Source organism: Perna viridis, chromosome 2, assembly GCF_037379345.1.
Source record: "Perna viridis isolate PV_CMFRI_1.1 ecotype Kerala chromosome 2, ASM3737934v1, whole genome shotgun sequence".
Lineage (NCBI taxonomy): Eukaryota > Metazoa > Mollusca > Bivalvia > Mytilida > Mytilidae > Perna > Perna viridis.
Window position 1 is genome coordinate 50,736,101 of NC_142446.1, and position 23,436 is coordinate 50,759,536.

At 30.8% G+C, this 23,436-nt stretch overlaps 1 protein-coding gene across 2 annotated transcripts in view; it reads right to left on the reverse strand.

The window, feature by feature from the left end:
- Positions 1-1,272: 1,272 nt before the first annotated feature.
- The window catches only part of LOC148625648 (5'-3' exoribonuclease 2-like), a 40,184-nt gene continuing 18,020 nt past the window's right edge, over positions 1,273-23,436 (reverse strand). Inside the window, exons 20-30 of one of the 2 annotated variants that reach the window (XM_088569303.1) lie at positions 23,331-23,420; positions 22,440-22,596; positions 22,152-22,252; positions 21,250-21,329; positions 20,358-20,420; positions 19,623-19,691; positions 17,272-17,412; positions 16,171-16,223; positions 8,710-8,782; positions 3,539-3,788; positions 1,273-3,075 (exon numbers count right to left, since the gene is read on the reverse strand). In XM_088569303.1, coding sequence (XP_088425429.1) covers positions 3,040-3,075; positions 3,539-3,788; positions 8,710-8,782; positions 16,171-16,223; positions 17,272-17,412; positions 19,623-19,691; positions 20,358-20,420; positions 21,250-21,329; positions 22,152-22,252; positions 22,440-22,596; positions 23,331-23,420 — 1,113 coding nt within the window. In that variant the 3' untranslated portion in view covers positions 1,273-3,039. Of the gene's footprint in view, positions 3,076-3,538; positions 3,789-8,709; positions 8,783-16,125; positions 16,224-17,271; positions 17,413-19,622; positions 19,692-20,357; positions 20,421-21,249; positions 21,330-22,151; positions 22,253-22,439; positions 22,597-23,330; positions 23,421-23,436 lie in introns of both variants that reach the window. The other variant, XM_088569302.1, reaches the window with a different exon arrangement.

The following is a 23,436-nucleotide window of genomic DNA, read 5'->3' on the forward strand; positions in this document are numbered from 1 at the left end:
TGACAAAATCCAGTCGGATACAGAATTGCCCAATGCTACCGGTTTTCGACAAAATCCAGAATTGCCCAATGCTAGCGGTTTTTGACAAAATCCAGTCGGATACAGAATAACCCAATGCTACCGGTTTTTGACAAATCCAGTCGGATACAGAATTGCCTAATGCTACCTGTTTTTGACAAAATCCAATCGGATACAGAATTGCCCAATGTTACCTGTTTTTGACAAAATCCAGTAGGATACAGAATTGCCCAATGCTACCGGTTTTTGACAAAATCCAGTCGGATACAAAATTGCCCAATGCTACTGGTTTTTGACCAAATCATTTCGAATACAGAATAACCCAATGCTACCTGTTTTGACAAAATCCAGTAGGATACAGAATTGCCCAATGCTACCTGTTTTTGACAAAATCCAGTCGGATACAGAATTGCCCAATGCTACCGGTTTTCGACAAAATCCAGTCGGATACAGAATTGCCTAATGCTACCAGTCTTTGACTAAGTTATGTCTATTACTATTGAAGACATACAAGTTTACCTACACGGTCATTCACTAGATATTTAAATGATGAAATTTAACAACTATGTGCAACACTCAATTATATAAGCTCAAAGTTTGTCCAGTAAAAAAACTAGGCACCAACCATTTTAAAAGCCCAGAGGCATGGGATATTTTTTGAAGAAAAAAAATAATCCGATTTTTATTACACTGCTATGGACAAAAAATAATTCAATATTCAAATCTATCAATGCATTCTAAGTTTAAACATCACGTTTCTATATCATTGATAACTCGAGTGTCTTAACTCTGAAAATTACCAAATATAATCTTGACCTGCATTAAATAGCCATAAAACTCATTCCATTCTGGTTAAATTACCTAAAAAGTGTATTTTATTACTTTTTCTATTACTAGTATTTAAGAAATTTTCTCTTATATTTTCTTTTAGCTGTAACTGTGGCCAAAATTTTCTTTTAATCAAGGACAATAACTATGGATAAAATTTTCTTTTAATCAAGGACAATAACTATGGATAAAATTTTCTTTTAGTCAAGGGCCACAACTAAGACTATAATTTTCCTTAAGTCAAGGACAATAACTATTGATAAAATTTTCTCTAAACAAAGGGCCATAACTATGGCTTAAAAATCTGACTACATCTAAACTTGATCTGTATATTATGTAATCAAACTTTATGGCATGTTGGAATGAAAAAAAAAAAAAAACGACAAATGAACTGACAAATGGATAAAAACTAAGAATAAACAAACATTAAAAAGTTCAGGTCCAATATAATTTGGCCAATTTTAATCATAATGATAAAATTTGATGATCATTATATATTTACAGTTGTGTCAAATCATTCTTTACTTAAATACAATTTGAACACAAAACAGATTATCTCTGTCTGAATAATAAGTGAAAATAACAGAGACAATATTTCCAGGCTTTTAAGTGTAAGTGTTTGTAAGAATCAGGCAAAATGGAAAAATCAGAAACATGCCACTGATCTGACAATATAATTTCACTCAAGAATACTTTTTCTAATTGAAAATATCATTATTTGATCTCTGCATCACTGGCTTTGCTCAGAATTTTTTCAATAGAATGTTAGAAAAATGAAGTTCTTGACAGAGTATCTGCCCTTGAAATGTTCCATTTTCAGAGCATTTCAATGAAATTATGACTCAATTTGCCAAAATGATATGAAAAATATTGTCTTTTTTCCTTGATTCTGATGGTGCAAACAGTCAAATCACACTATCAAAATGATGTTTTTATTTTCACACCATGTTTCACCCACAGCCTGATTCTTACAAAGACTGACACTTTATATCACAGAATACATTATATAAAACACTTAAAATTTGTTTTTCCAAATGCTGTGAAATTGAAAAAATGTTAAGAATTTGGTTTTCATGGACTTCAAAATATCTGTTCTAGACAACAATCAAAGCCATCATTCTAAGACATTAAGAATAAATTTTTTATCATCATTATGAAATGATAAAAAAAAGGAAAACAAATTTTCTAAGCAGTCCTTTCTAAGGTGGCCAAAATAGAAGTAGAATTTATTTCAAAATGCATGAAATAAATTCAATCACAAAAATTGAATGTTATGTTCATTGCTATAAAGAGCCAACTGATAACTTGTTGTCATGCTTAAGTACCAGTCTTTATAAAAATCAGATTGACTGATTGAATGTTGGGGTCAGACAGAAGGTGATTCATGGGTGTCAAAAACCCACAAAATTCACTTTTATTTCTTATTTAGAATTAGTTACAGACCACAAAACCAGTCACAGATTGCACTTTTGAGATAAAATTTATATAGATTGTACATAAAATTAGCACTTGGCAAGAGTTATTGTTCTTGATTTTAGTGGGAGATAAACATATGATTTTTCTCAAAAGTACAGATCTGAATATGGAAAAGACAACTGTTACCTGAAAATATAGCATATGTTGAATGAAAAAGCATTGTTTGTTACATGGTTTTTTATCTTCACCATGAATCACATACATATGCACAGTGTCTGAATTTCATAAGGACTGGTACTTCAGTACATTTATTAGCTGTGGTAAGGAGATCATTATTCATTCATAATATCCTCACTGACTTTTTAAAGTCTCAAGAGTATGTATAAAAAATTAAAAAAACATGCAAAAAAGCTATGGAAATTTATGAAGAATGTTGATGTGTAATAAAAATTAAGTAATTAACTTAAGCGTTACCCTAATAAATCAAGTACAACAATAAGACTGAAAATATTATTCACTATCCAATACAGTTACAATATGGCTTCTGAGGATAAGAGTTCTAAAGCTACTGAACTTCTTAAAAAACAGTAATGCCCAACAGACGGTCACTAAATGTTGAATAATTGTCATATTTAAATACATTTTATAAACTATATAAGATCATTAATGACTTCTGTAGTGTGACTTTATTATGTAACTGTGATTGACATTTGTTTCCAATTCTGTTTCACATCATCCAAATCGTTTTATCATTTCTGCTATTTTCACAAAAACACGTCAGTATGGTCTATATCTGTCTCTTCCTCTATTATTCTGTAAGAAAAAAAAGGGAACATCACAAATATTCTAGGTCAGCCTGGGTTTCATAAAGAATCTTGAATTAAAATTTCCTAAAATCCTTCCTCAACTCAAATTTCTACCAATCAAATCACTTAAATTAAGGATATCAGGAAAACTTAAGGCAGTGGGTGAAAAATCTCGATTTGAGATATTTTATGAAACCCATGACAGAACTAAAAATAAAGTAATGTTATTTGCATTTAATGAAAGTTACATTTTAACAGGTGCTCTGATTTAATTCCTGCTAATTTTAAATTGAAGAACTGATGAAATACAGTACTAATCCCTCTATTGTAAGCATAATTCACCAGACTGCATTTTATGGGGAAATGTTTTTAGTTAACAAATATGTGTTCATAGAAGAAAATACTCAAATTTATCATTAAAAAAAAATTAAATACCAGTAATTTATTATTTTTTTTTCATTAGATCTTACCCTATTTCCCCCACCATACTGTTGTTTTTGGTTCCCCCAGTTGCCTCCTCTATCTTGATGCCCTCCTGAATAACCACCTCTATTATTTCCTCCCCAGTTTCCACCACCTTGGTTCCCTGACCAGCCTCCTCGATTATTATTCCAGTTTCCACCGTAACTTCCATAACCTCCTCTCTGCTGATTTCTGTTGTAGGCATTGCCTTGACCTTGCATGTTGCCTTGCCAACCTTGGTTACCTTGGTTACCATACCTGAAATGGAAGCATTAGATTTCATATTTCTAGATTCAACAAGACACTACATGTTAAGACATCATGAAGAAACCAATGTAAATGTCAAATGAATGGACTTTTGTGGTTATATAGGACTTGCACTTAACCACACAAAAAAAAAAAAACAAACAAAAAACCCAAGAGAGTCAAAGACTTAAGAACTATTATTTTTCTATGGAAAAAAGATTTAAGCACAAAGGAAACTAAGATATTGATCAGTGTGATATCAATATATATTTTGTATTCAGTATGTTTCCTTAATATCAAAGGATGTATACAAAGTATAGGTGTTTGAAAGTTTTATGACACTTGTCATTGACTTGAATGAAGAGACATAGTCCTTATGTCAGAAGGTATACCATTGATTGGAAGTATAATTTTATACATTGACTTTTGTCCCGAAGTACCACACACAGTGCTACCATTGAAATCCTCCAAATTCACTATAGAAAACAATGATACAAAATAAATGAGGAGGTGTTCAATGTCAAGCACTCTCTGAAATTTTCCCAATATTAAAACAATGACAGCCCCTAACAGTTTGTCACATGTTTGTCTGACCTTTGCCACATTGATTGACAAGTTATTTTATCTTAATGAGCAAATCCTGCAAAGAGCCAAAATATTAAATCCCAGCAGCCATAGAATTAAAATCTCAAGTGCCTCTATCTATACATTTGAACCTTCAAAAAATATTACCAGAGTACATTATTATTAAAACAGAAATCAATGATTCTACGGGCATATTTACTGTAGAAATCACCACCCTAGGACTCAAATATCAAAAGAATTGAAATTCATGTTTAAATGTATATACAGCATGCGTCAAGTACTTTCATATTGTTTCTAACAAAGGCAAAAATGACACCTCGGTTAGTTATCATCAATGATATCTATTCAGAGTTCAAGATCAATTGAAATGAGAATTTTTTTGTTTGTTACATTGAAGAGTAGCGGGGAGCTGTTCTTACATAGCGGCACAGGTGTTCAGAATTCTCTAGCTAACAATCCCATCAAACTCAAGTACCCCTCTCCAAATTTAATTGCTACAAGTTTTCGCGGAGTCTATTGTCCGTCCTCTGTACTAATTTCCTTAAGCTTACGTCTAATGAGATCGTTTACTATGACCAATATTGTCTTCTAGGTTTTCAGTTGCTTTGCAACGATGAATCAGTGCATAAATGTAGTAGCTGATAACAGAAGCGGAGGAAACTCAACAACTCTTCACCAACCCTGATTTCGTGCAAATTAAATTTATCACAGAAATTTCTCTTTGCACATCTGTCTTATCTTTTGCCTTGAGTTTTTTTTTTTTAATTTGACAACTTTCATATAAAATATTACAAGTCAGTTCATAATATGCCTTCTCAATCAAAGTTTTATTTTATTCTATTAAGTATAATCTTACAACCAGTTTGTTTAAAGGTTTTCTTGCAAAATTTCAAAATGTATATTTTTATTATTGGTATTTCAAATGGCCAAAATCATTTTTTTGCCTGCTTATTTACTAAGACGGAGAAAATTCATGTTGGAAATACTAAATGTTTTTAGGCCATTAGTACATCAGATCCTTAATTGCTATTTTACCATTTTTAAAATTCCCTATCATTTATGTCCCTTTGTAGAACATACACAAGGAAATGGTGCATACTGTAAAAGCTGTTTGTGACAAACTAAAAGGGCAAAACAAAAAAAAACAAACAAACAAACATACAAAAAGAGGAAACAAAAGAAAACCCCAAAACATTGAGTTCATTGTGTTTTTATCAAGTTATGCAATTTCAATTAATTGTTTGCTATAAGTCCCATATTTTGATTTTGAGAAAATAACACAGTAAGAAAAACATAAATTGAAATTTTGAAGGTTTTCAATTTATTTTCATTAATATAAGAAGCATTTATTACTGGACAAAACACTAATCTCTGTATAAACACTTTCTCATCATAACTTTGGGTGTTATTGAATTTTTGAGTCATTAAAAAAAAATAATCAGTTCTTTCATGTACCTTTACTATTTAACAAAAATATGATCTGGTATTTTTTTCAATTTTGTTTTTGAATTTTTGGAAACATCTAACTTGGGTTTCAATAGTTAAATATTAAATTTTTATTTGTTGACAATTCTATCACAAAACTACACTAAAAAAGTCTCCCCTACAATCAATCATATATTTTTCAATAATGAATGCACAAAATACTGTCGGAATTTAAAAATTTTTAAAAAAAAAGTAGAAAAAGGGCATATCTTAGAAAAATAATATTTTCAAACTACTGAACTTGAAGGGGTATTATATATGTTCTCAGAACTATAGAAAACTTATAAGAAAACTAAAGATATCTTCTATTCCCCCAAAAAACATAGTAAAGACCCCTTTGAGTTTATTGCAGGGAAGTTGATGAGCATGCTTAGTGGATACTTCCTACCCCAAGTCCTACCCGGTGGAAGTATATGTCACATGTTCACCAACAACCTTGCAGTTAACATGAATGGGTTTGTTACAGATGTTCTACTTTTTCTTTGGTGTATAATTAAAAATATGTGCCATTGTCCATAAATTAATATACTTTCTCAAGATTCCTTCAATTTAAATTCTATCAATTCTCACTACATTTTAACTTTATTTGTATTAATTAAATCTGAGCACTTGATAAATAACTGTCAAAAGAATGAAGTGGATCAAATCCAACACAATTAGAAGTATCCATGTGTCCACATTATGAAAAAAATATATATCAATGTATCACCCCCCTCATAAATGTTAAGAGATATGTGCAAAACTGGAAACAATACAAAAAGTAAATAAATTCAGAGGGAGAAATATTAATAATAATTGTGTGCACCCTTTTCAATACTCATCCATTATTCAACAAGTTCAAAAAAGCAAATAATTGTCAACATAACTCACTTTACATTGATAAAAATATACCATCAAAGAGATTGAGTCTGTTGTTAAAGTATGATATGAAGGTCAAGTCTCTTCAAATCTTTATTTAGTATACTACTCATCAGATACAGAAAATTTAATTGAATGCCAGATTTATTAATTCTCTACTTATTTTATCAACAGCGAAGACAATTGATAACTTCTGATTTTACTAAAGTATGACTTCTTTTTTTCCAATTAAAGGTGGGAACTTAACCAGTAAATGAAAAGTTCACTCCAGTGAAATTTTTCTTTTCATCAATTGGGTTTTAAATGATGTTATATCCTGTTTCATCACTTTCATCATATTCATTATACATGTACTTTTGCTTCATGAATGCAAAATTATAACAGATGTAAAAAAAAATGTATAGGAGAGTTCGCCAATCTCATTAGTGATGTCATATTCACTAATTTGCATATCATTAAGTGTCAAATTGGTTGGCAAATAAACAACTACATAAACAATTGACAATTTCATGATTAGAACCCCAATTTTCAAATCTTTATAAGTTTGTTATTTTATACCCAATTTTGGTTCTGTAAAATGTTTCATTTAGATAAAATAATTCATATTATGTATGTGAATTTATAGCTGTTTTACTTGAAAAAATAAATTTGTAGTGATATTTATATGTAAACCTCTATTTTTGTATAAAATTATAATTAAAATCTTATGTACATATAGTCTAATTACTAAATATTTATTTAAATGGATAAAAAGAATTTTATTTGCAATGTAGGGAACCACAAGAATTGTTCAATTATCTTTAAAAATGACAAAGTTATGATGATTTAAAGTTGATACCCTATGCCACTCAATGGATTTTTTGCCAACCAAAACCAAATCACAGGAAAGTGATGACATCACAAAGAACTCTCCTATACCTCATGTCAAAATCAATTCATGTTTTTATTTCTGTAGATTCAGAAGTTATTGGATTTATTTTAGCAATTTTATCAGATAGAGTAAAATGCGATTTAAGAAAAAAAAAAGGTTATTTGACCAATTCCAGTTTTGGTTATCAAGAATTGACTGCTATATTTTTTCTCTTTATGAAGAAATAATATAAATTAGGTGATGCATTCTAAATAACCTGCTTTGCAGGTAATTTTCAACTATAGCAGGCACTGAGGTTATTTACAGAAAAAAAATATAACAGTTCTATTTTATAATCAAAATTAAATAAAAAAAAAATCATAAAAAAAACATGAATCACATCAGTCACATAACAAAATTTTGTCCTTGAGATGCAAGACAAATATTTTTGTCCAATCAGAAATGGTTGTACTTCAGAAAAGAAATTATTGGTAAATATCCTTAATTGCAAGTTGCTTGAAACACAGCTCCTCTTACATTTGTCTATTATAACAACTCTCAACCATTGTTAAAAAAATATAGTTCTAATTTCTGAGATTATGGTCTGTATATATTTCTAGCAACACTAGTTTAAGAAAATTAAATTGTTAAAATGTTCAACTTTTTAAATTTTGTTGGTTGACAACAAAAGAGACACAATAATTCTTGTACCATGGGACTCAATGATTAAAACTTGGCTTGGAATTAAAATTTATAATTCAGCTAAATGGACTAGAGAAATCAATTTATTCACAGCAGAACAACATATAGCATTACAATCAGGTCATATAATAGCAAAAAAATATATATAAATATATTTTCATACCGCCAATTGCTTTTAATTACCAATCTCAACTCCCTAAAGATATGACAGTGAATTTTAATGACATAATTTTGTATAACAAACTTGGCAGTGCCTTTGCATGAGATCAAACTCATTCTGATAACAACATACAAAGATAAATGTGTGCTTAAAAGAACTGCTTATGGAGACCATCTCTATAACCAGTGATTATGAAATTTACAGATTATTACCAAAAGTACTTCTCACATGATATATCAATTTTTTGTCATTAGTTATTTGTAGCCTCTGAGTCTCTGATACAATATACCAACCTATTGTTATCATATCGCCCTCCTCCTCTGCCTCCATAACTACCCGAAGTACCACCTCTACTATCGTAGTTATCTAGGAAAAAAAAGGTACATGGTGATTTTATTCAAAAGAGATTCATTATGAGTAATAAACTGGGATAAAAATTAGCAGCCCAGAAGCCCATGGCTACTAGATTTTGAGCTTGGCTGCCAAACTTTTGGGTAAAACTTAGTTGAACATATAAAAAATATTAAACAAAAATATGGCCTGGGCTACCAGCTTGTATTCCAAATCTTTACCCCTGTTAAATAAGAGAGGACATTGTTTTCAAGATAGTAAGCATACAACAAGAATTTTCAATTACAGTACTTAATTCATTTTAACAAGATCATTTTCAATCGAACCCTTTCGACAGACCACTACAGGTACTACATAGTTCCAAAAGATGTCCTTAATCACAGATGAAAACATTCCAAAAACCAAGAACAAGCCTTTAATGCCCCTTCAATCGGACTCAGTACTTGGTGAGAAAAACACAATTTTCTGACAGATTAACAAATCAGGTGGAATTTATTACATTAACAAGCTCTGTCTGTCACTAGCCCCTGGCAGTACCACATTTCACAAATATCAATGCCTCATTAACGAATAAAACAGAGTCAAACGCACCATAATGGTACAATTTACAAGTTGTTTACTCATGCAAGTTGATTTGTCTATTTAGTTGTAAAGTCCCAAAGTAAACTCATTAAATGTGATCAAAAAAAGATGTTTGGAAGAAGTGTAGGGTGTTATGTCTCCCCTAGTAGCAGATGTCAGCTTCTCGGGTGGAAAATCTGACCAGACCTTTCTCTAATTGATGCCATTATTACTTCTAGGTAAACATATTATTTACTGCTGGGATAATTTCAGTTTGTTTTAATCAACCATAAATGTATTCAAGCAACTCTACAAAGTTCTCTCTGTTCGAACATACAATTACTACTCTAATTCAATGAACTTTTTTCTTACTCAAAAGTTGATAAAATTTTACACAGCTCCATAATGATTTTTAAACATCAATAGTTTATACATTTTTGTATAGTTTCAAACAAATGTAAGGAAAGGTCAGAGGTTAAGAGACCTCATATAACTATAAAATCAAAAGATTTGTAATTAAACATGTACAATGTACTGGTAATATGTCTTCAAAAGATAGGAGCATGCCTTGATTGTAAAGCACTTAGAATTTTTATAAAGTTACAATTTAATCTTTGTATCAATGCTGAGAAGAGTGTACATATAATTTTCTCAAACATGTTAGATCTTTGGTTAAAAAAAAAAAAAACTTGAAAAAAAACCATGTTTGCTATCCAGTTAAGTTCAATTATACTGATAAATGAAAACACCTCCGGCTTTAATTAGGAGTCGTTAAATAAATAAACTAGAAACCTGACACTAAGATTACTATCAAGTACAGTATCTGTTTCAATCAGAAATTTTAATATTTCAGCAATAAATTATTGATCAATTTAATACCATGTCAAAGAATGGTATAATTCATAATGACATTTGTATTTTTATGATTTATTTGATCAACAGTAAAGTTATTTATGCACAACTGAAAACCTGTTGCTCAATACACAAATATGAAAATATCTCATAGATTTTGAAATATGTTGCCAAGTTTGATGTTGGGAGCAATAATTGCTAACGAAGTTGTGTTTTTGAGTTTTATGGAATATGTGCCATAAACTATTACACAAAATAAATAGAATATTTTCTTTAGAATTGAAACATATGGTTTTCAAACAAACAATTTTGTCATAAAAAACTATCCATCATGGGAAAAAATATGAAAAAAATCGTAATAATTTTACTAGAAATGATTTGTATAAAAAAAGTTTGTATTCTGAAGGTAAATGCAAATGAGTATGTTATCAATTACGAAGAAGAATTGTGTCAATATTTGGAGATAATTTAGTATAAAATCATACAGCAAAAACAACATTTAAAAAACCTTTCAAGATCCTTCACAACCCACTAAACAAATTTATCATACAAAAATAAGTTTAAAATCAGAACAGTGACCAATATAAATATGATGCTTCAGGAAATAAAAGTTAATTCTACATAGCATGTCCGTCAAGAGATAAAACACATAAGCTAAAAATTCCTATTATTCAATATTTGTAATAAAAAAGCAATATCCTAAAAAACTGCATGAAATTTTCAATCAAAAAAAGAAACCTTGTTACAAAAATGACATAAAGAGAATGGCTAGCGATAAAGCTTCATCTTGATTGAATATAACGGTAATATTCCTCCGTAATTATTCTCAAGTACCAGCCAATACACATCAAGTTCTTCACCATCCGAATTTCTCCCTATTTACACAGTTGGAATATTAGAAAGAGATAGAATCATTAGGAACCAAAGATTACTTCTTTGAAAAAGTTGACAAGTTTTGACGAGGGTTATGAGCCGAGAAATCCAATTTACTTCAGAAAAGTAAATCTTTTTCACCGTCAACAATTGACTTAGTATGCCTGTGAGGTCGCACAGACATGGCAACAACAATTAATTAGACATGATTGTAGAAAGAATTACTCTGTCATGAATAAATTTGCATATTTAATTAATTACCAAGCTTTGTAAGAAATGTGGTAAAAGGGTAATGCTTATAAGATTTGGCATCTTAGATAATGCTCTCTGAATACTGTTTTTATACTAACTTACAAGCCATCCCTAATGTCATTAAATGCTGATGGTCTAAAGTCAGGAACTTTGTCATAGTTGTAAATGAAATGAGCGACTGGTGCTGACAATATGCCAATTAAAACGTTCCACCACAAGATAATCATTGAAGAATCTATCCCATTTACTAATTGACTTCATTATTTTGTCACTTTAACATGTGATTTAGGAAATCAAATCAACAATGAAAGTCAGGAGAGATCTTTCTCAGAATCTTTTTCTATAGTTATCATTCAGCTTGGCAATAATTTATCCTTGCTCAGCTAATAGGCAAATTTCTGTTTATTGATTTTTTGAAAACATTTTAAAAAAAAACTTCTCTGGTTGATATGCAAAGCATTAACATTTTTTTTTCATATTAAGTGGATAATTTTTCTATCAAATTATCAGTAATATACATGTATCAGGAAACAATTTAATAAAATGATAATATCTTAGTTCAATGAATATGGAGACCTTAATATGATTTTTAACAGGACTCTTGGTTGGATTTTTACTATTTTGTGAACAAAAAAAAAAAAAAAAAATCAAAATGAGAGACTGTTAATCTGTGAAATCTTTGTACTACAAATTTTAAACTTGATCTGTAACTAGTATTTTAAAGAGCAAAATCAGAAAAAAAATATGTTAGCAGTGTTTTAATTTAATGTAATGAGAACCTTCACATATCAAGAGAATTGAGACTCATTGAGTGGGATTAAAAAAAAAAGATAAAAAAAAAAACACAATGAAACAAAAAAGATATACTTAATGAAAAGTAAATAAAGTATCAGGTTGACTCATGTTGTAACATCAAAAGTCAAGGACATTTTTGACATATTGCTAAATGGTGTTACTCCATTACAATATTATACATTAAACATAGAAAATACTTCTTTTCTAATAACAATTATCTTACTGCATTACCAGTAGCTATTATTATAACTGTTGTATAGAATAGGGGCACTTATGTAGAAATCTGATTGCTGATCACTTACATGAGTCAGATGTAAATGAAAATTACAAAATTATGCAATTTAACATTCACTAACAAATGGGAGGGTGTTTAGTGCTGAAGTTCATTCATGCACGTTTCTTTTATCAATATAGTAAAAGAATACTAGAAATTCTGTGAGCAAGTTCATGAAGAGACGACCGCCTTTCAAATTTTGTTAAAGTTAATCCTAAGGTTGGATTATGTCCCTTTAGAGTCCCTTGACAACGATAATATTTTTTCTAACATATCTACATATCATACCTGACCTTCCTATAAAACTTCATCAAAATTTCTTGAGCCGTTTATGAAAAGTTAAATTTACAAGATTCTAACAAGTTAAACTCACAAGTTGGATAATCTCCCATTTGAGTCATCTGCCAATAGTTATATGCACATTAAATTTGAACAGACAAATGGACATTAATATGGACAGGGTGATTCCTATTCCACCCTAAATTTATTAATTTTGGATGAGGTGTAAAACAGAAATTTTGAAAAGAAGGGTTCAATGCTTTTATCTGCTCTTTTTAGCCTGCTGAATTTTGCATGAAGCTAGCAGCATTTTCTAACAAAACAGAGGGGAAGGGGGTGCATGAGTTACAATCCCTGGATCCACCATTAAACAACCATAGTCAGTCTTTGCAAATACCTTTTCAGCTACTAGTCCAGATCATAAATTTCAACAGCTTTTCTTAGTAAGCAAGCAAATTTCCACTGAATATATACTAATCTGAATCATTTTTTACTGACATTGACACAAGGCCAGTGGTTTAAGGCACAGACTGCAATAACAACCATCATATGCTGTAATTTAACTGTAAATGAAGTATAATCTGTAAGCTATTTATTTTTGCTCACTTCCCGAGCCAAAAAAAAAAAATTAAAAATAAATAAAAAAGGGAAAACAAATTGCTGGACAAAGGTATCTATAAAAATAAAGGGTGCAAGTTGAGAAAATAAATGCCAAGGAATTAAATTTATTTCCTTGCAGGCAAAAATAAGTATCTGCAAGAAATAGTTGGTTTGACTAAAATCTTCTCCAGCAAAATACATATGTACATATGGTTATTACTGGCCATGTTTTAGAAACTCAAACAAAAATGTAATTTTCAGAGTTGATAGTTAATAGCAGATGTACATTTATAACCATGAATCTGAACAAGAAAGAGGACAACACTTAGTTAACTTAGTCACAGCTAGTAATTACAGAACAGCATGTGTTTTATCTGTAAATCAGCTCCATTTTTTTATCCAACAGAATTTTTTGTTTCATTGTAATGTTTATATCATATGTATGTCAAATAGTACGAAGATTTTTTTAAATCGACAATGGATGACTCAGAAAATGATTTTTAAAGTTCCCTTTGAAAGCAACCAAATTTTGAACAAAATGAAAGATTTATCTCCCATGAATTTCAATGCTTTCTTTGTCATTTATTTCTCTTTAATCGTTGAAGTTAATGAAGAACCAACTTTCAACTTTGAGGAAGGATACATTTGTAATATGAAATGGGTGAAAAATTAAAAAAAAAAATTTTGAGTAAAAAACAGGCTGTTTTAAAACAATTTTCTTATTTCATTAATTTGAATTATTCTGTATTTTAAATATATCAATTAAGAAAATTCAAAGATCTTAATTGCTACTTTAAAAAATACTTGTTCTACTTCATTGTACTAATAATGCTTTAAATCTTAGCAAACAAATTGAAAATTCAATATACTTGAGAGAAAAGTTTCTATTAAAAATAAATTATTTCTTTATGATGCAAGCTAATATTGTCTACTGCAACTATTATGAAACACACTGAAATGATAATTGATTGATTGATTACTGCTTAACCTCTTTATGCCTGGTAAATATTTCATGCAAGCAGTTCAAAACGAAAACAATTTACCGAATGAACAGAACCTGTTTAGCATTAGACTGACATAATGAGCCAAATCTTTATTGTGCTAGATCACAGAAGCAATAGCCCGCAAGCAAGTATGCCACCCCATGACACATAATTCTGACCCCTAACCCTATCCCCTAAAATACAGTGTGTTTGGCGGGAGAAGCAGTAACTTAGTACCAACTTTAAAGTCTTTGGTGTGGATGGGCTGGGATCCAACCTTCTTCCATCCACACTTAAGGCAAGCACATTACCATAAGACCACCAAGGTGGTTAAAAAATATTGATAAAAATAGGTGTGATCTATGTCATCATTAAATCACTATCTGTCAGTTGCCATATTAACCTCATTAAATTCGTCAAAACTTTTATCTTCTGCAGCATGTCTAAAATGTTGTTTATCGCACTGAAAACCTCTCCGAGACAAAACTTGACCTCAATTTACCTTTATTAGAGAACTTGGATTGTATGTAAAGGGAGACAACTTAGATTAATAAACATTACTCAATGGTTACTGGAAACAGTGACAGTAATAAATCATATGCACACAGTGAACAATAACATCATGCTGATTGTGACATTTCAAATTAACAACCGTTTAAAACAATTAACTTACAACAACTAAAATGACATGCATGAAACATACAAATAGTAAATTAATTCAGCAATAAATCAAAGAAATTATATTCTATATACAAAAACAATAATCAATTTCAAGGAAACAGTAAGTTTCAGTACAAACTTATGAGTTTTATTTGTATGCTTATGTAAATAAGTACAAACTTATGAGTTTTATTTGTATGCTTATGTAAATAGGCTACCAAACTTCAAAATAACAAAACTAGAACAAAAAATTCTACCAAAATCTTTAGCATCAACAATATCATCAACCAATATTGTAAGACTCATTTCATAAATAAGAAAATTTAGGATAGAATTCTAATCCTTGTTATGGAAGCCAGTTAGGGCAAAGTTATGACATCCAATGTTGAAATAGTTGAAATAGTTATATGATGTCATAATTTTGACATATTATATACTAATTCTGACATATTACTGTGGAAGTACTTTAATTCATGGATACCAATTTTTATGGATTAGGGAAGAAACAGAAGTTTGTGGATTCTTAAATTTGTGGTTTGAATGCTTTCAGTATGCACATCAATGGAAATGTCCTTTTCATTAGCCTACTCATGAAATCCACGAAAATTGGTACCCCATGAACAATAATACTTCCACAGTATGTCCTAATTTTGACTTAACTAAATCATAATTTAGACACGCAATGTAGTAGTTTCGACAGAACTATAAGTCAGTTTTGATGTATTGCAAGGATAATTTAACACATAACAGGAAAGAAGAGTATTGGGCAAGGACAATATTACACGTAACAAGGAAGAAGGGTATTGGGCAAGGACAATATAACATGTAACAGGGAAAAAGAGTATTGGTAGTAAATATACAGTACCATGAAGATTCAAAATGGTAAAATCTGGATTTGGAAAAGTGAAAATTAGCTGAATACAGAAAAAAAATCACCGCTGGGATTGGTAAGAAAAAAAAATCCCAATATCTATCAGAAAATTTAATGATATATCATCATACTTGGATATTAAACTATTAATTGGGGCTTAAATATAAGCAATTTTTTTTTTATGAATAGAAGCAGAATAACTTCACCAACTTTTAAAATTGATTACATAAATAAGGATGGGCTAGTATGCAAAGCTCAACACACTACATAATAAAGAACTGTAAGCTAAAGATAGAGGTAGAGAGAAGTTTGGTAGCCACCTCAACCTCAATGCTGAAATGAAAGGGTCTTATTTTACCTGCTACAGACATGAGTGATGGAGCACTATTAGATTTGTACATACTTTGTCTATTCCAACCACCACCTCCTCTGTTGTATCCTCCTCCCATACTGCCTCTAAAATAGGTAAGAGAAAATAATACGCTGAAACAGATGTATGGAAAATATTTATAAGTTACTGCTTAATGACTTTACCTGTGGGTGGACAGAGGTAAAACCATCAACCCTTCTCCTTCAGAAAAGGAGTATAAATAAATAGTGCTATATCTTTACAGCTGGGCTTTAGTTTAGCCGTACCAGTCACAACAAACATTTGCTCTTTTCTAAAGGCCATTTATGGTCATTTTAATTCACCCCCCAATACTACGAGGTATCTACTATTTTTTTATTAACTTAAACATGAAGTTGCATGCGTTGTTGTACAGGAAGTGATATCAGGCATCACCCAAAGTAACTTTCAACATATTCATTATCTATATAAAGCACACACATAACTTGAAATCAGTCCACCTACTGGAAGAAGAGATAATTGTGAAATTTTCTCTTTCATTCCATGTAATGAAAAGTGGCAAAGTCCCATAAAACAGGAAGTTGATATATGTCAGCACCCAAAACAGCTTACAATCTATGCACCATGTATATAAAGCAACACACTAAGTTTTGAATTTATCCATCCATTTGGAGCCGAGATAATTGTGATGTAAATTTTGACAGATGAATGGACAAGGTGATTCCAATATATCACCCACTTGTGAATTTCACTTAACATTAAGCTAGCACAGGAGGACAGAAACAAATCTATTCAAATATATGAAAACCTACTTTTTAAAAGTAACCATGACCTTAACCTCTGACCTACTCCTCTCTAGGTTATGGATAGATCAAACAAGGGTGTAGAAAGAAGTACCTACACATTCTCTGACCTACTCCTCTAGGTTATGGATAGATCAAACAAGGGCGTAGAAAGAAGTACCTACATATTCTTTGACCTACTCCTCTCTAGGTTATGGATAGATCAAACAAGGGCGTAGAAAGAAGTACCTACATATTCTTTGACCTACTCCTCACTAGGTTATGGATAGATCAAACAAGGGCGTAGAAAGAAGTACCTACATATTCTTTGACCTACTCCTCTCAAAATCTAGGATGTAGAAACAAGAACTACCTAATCATTCTGTTAGCAGCTGAGCTGTCTTTTCTGTCACCCATATAACCACTGTGTCTCTGCATTCCCAGTTGAGGTATCCATTGTTTACCTCTATTTCTCTGATCAAAATCTTCAGGTTTCAACACTTTGTCTGGCATTCTGAAATTATCAGTCATTCAAAACATTATTATTTTAAAAAACAGTAGACAGCAGTTTTCTTAAGGTGCTCATTAACTCAACCATAAAATTTTAGTCAGAAAATTTTCCGATTTTAACTCTGACAACCAAAATATTGATTACAAAAAACACATGTTCTGCTATTTTAACAAAAATAAAAACAGAAAAAGCAACATGTATATCCACAAATCATCCATATACTGTATTTAAGCAAGTGTTAAAAATCTGGAATATTTTTTTTTCAAGTTCAGTGATTGATTACACAACCAAAATAATGGGCATGCTCACATACCACATGCCTTCCCTCAACATTGTTACTGGACATACAGAATCTTAAAGAGCAAAATCCATACACATCTAGGTTATACATTTCCTTCATGTAAAGTTTCATTAGAATCAATTCTGGAGTTAAGGAGGAGTAGCAACGACAAGATATTTAAGTATCCCTCATTTTTTAAATTTCAAAGATCTCTCCTCTAAAACCTTGAAATAAAGTTGTATTATAGCATGTTCATTACCATGTAAGGTTCATAAAATCAACCAAGTGGTAAAGGAAGGGTTAAACTGACATAAAAAAAAAAACAAAAAAAAAAACACTGATACATACTTATGGCATAAGGCAAAAACATTTTACCATGTAAACATAAAACATATAGAAAAAAGTCAAATAAGTTTGAAAATTGTAAGTACTTCATGAAAAACTTAACAGGGTCCCAGTCAATATTTTATCACACAATGAATGATTGTTCAACGGAAGTAAAAGGAAAAGTAAAGTAAAATTAAAGTGATGTTACCAGTACTAGCAAAGTAACTAAACAATGAATGTGAGAAATTATAATTTCTGAATTAACAATTCATCATGAAATGAATGTCCTGAAACAGAAAATCTACAAGCAGTTGACAAAAAATGGGATGCCTTCCCATCTCATGAATTATAAAACAAAAATAACAATTCAATACAAATACTCCAGCTACTGATGTCTACTGAAAGAAAAATGCAGATCTGAGGTTCACCTATTGCCATTTACTGATTTGATATAAGTACAAGTTACCATAGGCCAATCCAAGGGGGAACCCAGAAGGCCAAGCCCCATTTATGCCCAAAACCAGAGAGTTGGGTTGATTAAGCAGGAAAAAGAACTAGAAATCACTGGAGTTGCACCCCCCCCTGCTTTTCAGAATTTCTGGATCTGTCAGTGATTGTCATTGTGGGTATCACTGCATGATATAAATTGAAATGATATCTCCTTTCATAATAAATGTAGTGAAAGTCTAATTTTTCTATTTACATTTATGAATGCAAAATATTAGTAGGCTAATAATTAAGGTCAACAATAATATAAAACTCAAAGAAACAATAACTAAATTTATAAATTTAAAGTGAATAGGTAAAAATATAACATAATGGTATATCACTTATTTTTTAAAGTTGTTTTACTGCAACATATTGATCTGAATTCACTTTTCTTAAAAATGAAATATCACTAATGTGTCAATCAAAGGACATAACAACATTGCAATAGGTGAAATACAGACTACATGTACAAGCATGTTAGTGAGAACTAGGTATGTTAATATAAGGGATGGGTTTCCAAGGTTACAGGTGACCTTGAAGTAAGTCTAAACCCAACAGTTTCTAGCATTTTTAGCTCTCTAGGAAACCTGAAAATAACAGCTAGTCGATGATGATGAAAGTGAAAACAAAGATATATATGACAAATAAATGATACAGAATGATGATGAAGATGTTAATTTCAGTAATGAATTTTACAATGATAAATGTGAAATAAAATTGAGTAAAAATTGTACAATACTGACAACTTATGTTTACAAAGTGTAAATAAAAATATAATTAATATTTAAAATACAAACCTGAAAAAAAAAGATCCATGGCACTAAAGTAACACTATTTTCATTTTACAGATAAACTATATGTTACAGACATTTTTAGAATTAAACACTGTGTGACCTACTAAAAGCAATGTGACCATGCTTAAATTTTACATGATTGCTTGTACTCCTACATGTACATGTATAAAGGGTTTTTATATAGGGGTTCTTGCACTGTAAATGAGACAAATCCAAGGCAGAATATAAAATCACTGGTCATTGACATAACTAAAGGGAGACAATATCAAAAGCAGATAGAATATACAGATGTAAAATAATAAAGCTAGCTATTAAATACATACTTAGCCCCTGGTAATACAACTGCCTTGAACAAATGGTTCTCGTCATATTCTGGATCTTTATATAACACACTGGAAAAAATTATATATTGGCATCATTTATAGCCTCGAAAAAAACAACGACAAAATAATGTATTCTAACTTGAAACTTATAATTCTTTATATTCTACAGAATTCCAAAGATATATTTCAAATTGAAAGAAATCACACAGACGAAAATAGAACTGTCCTTAAAGGGACTTATATCCCCTGCAGCATGTGTGATGTTTACATTCATAATCATATTTTACAAACTTGTCCACAATGGATTATTAACAACTTCAAATAGTGATCTAATACAGAATGAAGTTCTACGAAAATCAAGCATGTGACGAAGACAGAGCTACTGACAAAGTAAAAAATCCTGACAAAATGCAGATCTCTGTGTAGTATTCTATCAATGTATAAAGTTTTGTGAGAATCAAGTAAACAGTAAATGAAGAGTTTTGAACTATAGCATTATGTCAAACAGTAATGTAAAAAATGTCAAATAACAATGCATAAACTTTCATGAGAATCCAATAAGTAATAAATGAGGACAATGCTTTATTGGACAGATTGACAGCAGACTGCCACCTATACACTACTTCCAAACTTAATTTGGGGGTATTCAAATACTTGGTTTCTTTATCATCCTTACAAAATTTTAATACTTTTAAAAAAATAATAACTAAAACTAAAATGAAAATGAAATACTACCATAAACACTGATTGTTTTCTATATCTGTCATTTCTGGTTGTGGTAAAGGTGATGACACAGTACTGAAAGATAAAAATGAGGAAGTAAGTGGGAGTCAAACAGATGCTACTTTCAGCATAACAGAATAGAAATTGAACATTCTCAAGAAGTATCTTAAATACTTCACAACGTCAATACATATTAAACACAATGTTCAGAAAATATTAAACTGAAGTGATTCAAATAAATGTGAAAATTGTATAATTCACAAGTTGAATATGTGCCTTCATTAAAAATGAAGTTTCATTGCTGTTAATGCATGTGTTGCACTAAAATTGTAGATGAAAATAAAGCAAAATGAACAAATTTTGCTGAATTGTGTTAAAACAGCTTATTTCATGAGACATTTTTATGTACAAAATATACAGAGCATTTGTCGAACTATTTGATATTAATACAAAAATAGTTTTCTGAACCATCACAACTCCTGACAAAATATTTTTTTGCACTCTATGTGTAGAAGTGGAGTTTTGTGGCCACCTTATGACAATTATGACCCAATAAGTTGTATTTTTTGTACATTAGTGTTCAGATAGTGTTTTGTCCTTAAAAAGGCAAATGGAAAATTTCAAATAGCAAGTTGAAACTTCAGCAAAATAGTAGGTCTGAAACTAGCGTTAGTGAATTTACCCCTTTAAATGGAACGGATTCAATTAACTTAGAAAATTTAAAATAAGAATTTAAGTAGACACTAAACATACCCCTAACTATGGTTATAATGTTAATGGTTCACAATTTGTAGCATAAAATCTGATAAAAAAACACTTTAAATTTTGAAGTAAATCTGTTATCACTCAATGAACTTAAAATCATCCGTGAAACATTTCCTGGATAGACTTCAGTTATACTTACTCCCCAGGCATGGTGACCCTTTCGTCACACCATACACGACCAGCCATACCGTGTGTTAGTGATGGATTTACTTCAGATCCCTGAAATAAAGAGAAGAATTGTTTGACTATTCAAAGTTAATTTCTTAGTTCTCGAGCCATGAAAAACAATGAGATAGGGATGTATTTCTTTTTACCATGTCATTGCCAAAAAAAATGTCCATGGTCTGAAAAAACTAATGAGGTAGATAGTCTTTGTCTGTTGTTTTGACATGGCAATAAAATTAAGTAAGGAGCACAATAAAAATAACAGGACAAGAGAATAAAGAAATTTTTCTAGTTGGCCTTTAGGTATTCAACATATCATTAATCAAACGACACTTGCATTTAAAACGATGTATTAGACAAATATATGATACCTAATACGAAACTAAGGAATCATAACAGACTATCTAACAACCTTCTATTGAATTTATTGATCGACTGATTACGGATAAATGTTCTACGCCAGATATTTTATGCATTTCAGGACTAGGAAGATTGACCAATCGAACACACACCCTGTTTTGTAATAGCCTGGCACACTGAGCCAAGTCTTAAAATATTTTGCAACCTCACAAACGCAACAACCCACTGGTAGGCACACCACCCCACTTGGACACTTTATTATGACTTCAACCAGCCATCGCTCTATCCCTCAAATACAACATGTTTGGCAGAGAACCAGTGACTACCTATTTTAAGCTCTTTGGTGTGACTTGGCTGTGGGATCGAATACACAAGTACCCACACCCCAGGGAGCAAACTACCCAAAGACAACTGAAGAGGTTTCATTCTATTAAAATTGTAGTATGAAATATAACAAACATAAAAATGCAACATTAAAATTTTCATTTAACTTTATTATGCACAGTGTATTATTACCTCCTCCGACTTCTCTCCCTCATATAGACCCTCAAAGAATGAGAAAGCTGGATGCCGTGAGCCAACAAACAGTCTGTCTTTTCCTCTTCCATTTCTGTATTCTGTACCAAAAATGAAGTAAAGCCAAAATAATTCGATAAGGTACAAAAATTTCTTGATATCAAATTGTGTTTTTTACAAAAAACATTTGTTTTGAACATACAGATCTCCTTTATGAAATAAAATAAATAAATTAAAACTTAATAGTAGGTAACTGACATTACAGAAATATAGATGGTACAATCTTACCTTCCTGAGGAGTCAAATCTGGATACACTGAGCATAAAGCATGTAGTAGCCTTTTTTCATCTACAAATGGCAATAGAGCTACCCCTTGCCAGGCATACTTCTTCCCATTCAAATCTATTCTGAAGTTGGTTGGGTAGAAATCTATGATTGGAGATTCCTGAAATTTTAAAATTTTAACTGTTCTATATCACATTTGACCCATTTGATTAAAACGCAATATATAAAAAATCCTTAAAACAGGAAGTTCATACCCCACAATAAGGCACACTTACACAATGCTTGTGTTGAAATAACAAGTGTTCAAGACAAGAAGTTAAAGAGAAAAACCGTTATGGAAAAAAGTGTGACAGACAGACAGACGGGCAGACAATGGTAAATTAAACAGTATTCATTTGAGTCATGTAAATAATGTTAAGATTTTTAGATCATAAATACATGTATCTAAAGACAATTTAAAACATCTAAAGGATTTGATAACCTTTTTTCAATATTCTCATCAAATTTACTCTCATCAAATGAACAATTAGATATATTATAACTAAATCATAAATTGATTGACTCTCGTTTAATGTCTTAAGGCAGATATTTTATGCATTTCAGGACAAGAATGTTTAAACAGACCATCCTTTATACTAGTTTTTGAGCATATCATTTATTGTTTTAGCTCACAAATAGGTATTACACCCCAATCAAGCAGATTATGCTGACATTATGCCAACCAGTTGTCATTTTATCTCCTATATGTCATATGCTTAGTAGAAAAGCAGTGAAAGGCTGGGGATCAAAAACACAAATTCCCACACTTAAGCAGTGTCTACTACAGACCACTGAGTCAGTTACTGAGTAACTTAAAAAATTACACAAGCAACCCTGAATATTACTAATACTTACAGGCTCATACATTAAATTCTGCCAAGTGAGAGGAAGATGCTTCTTACTGGCAGCTGGAAACACACCCATCAACTGTTCTAATGGCTTGAACTAAACCAAAGAAAGA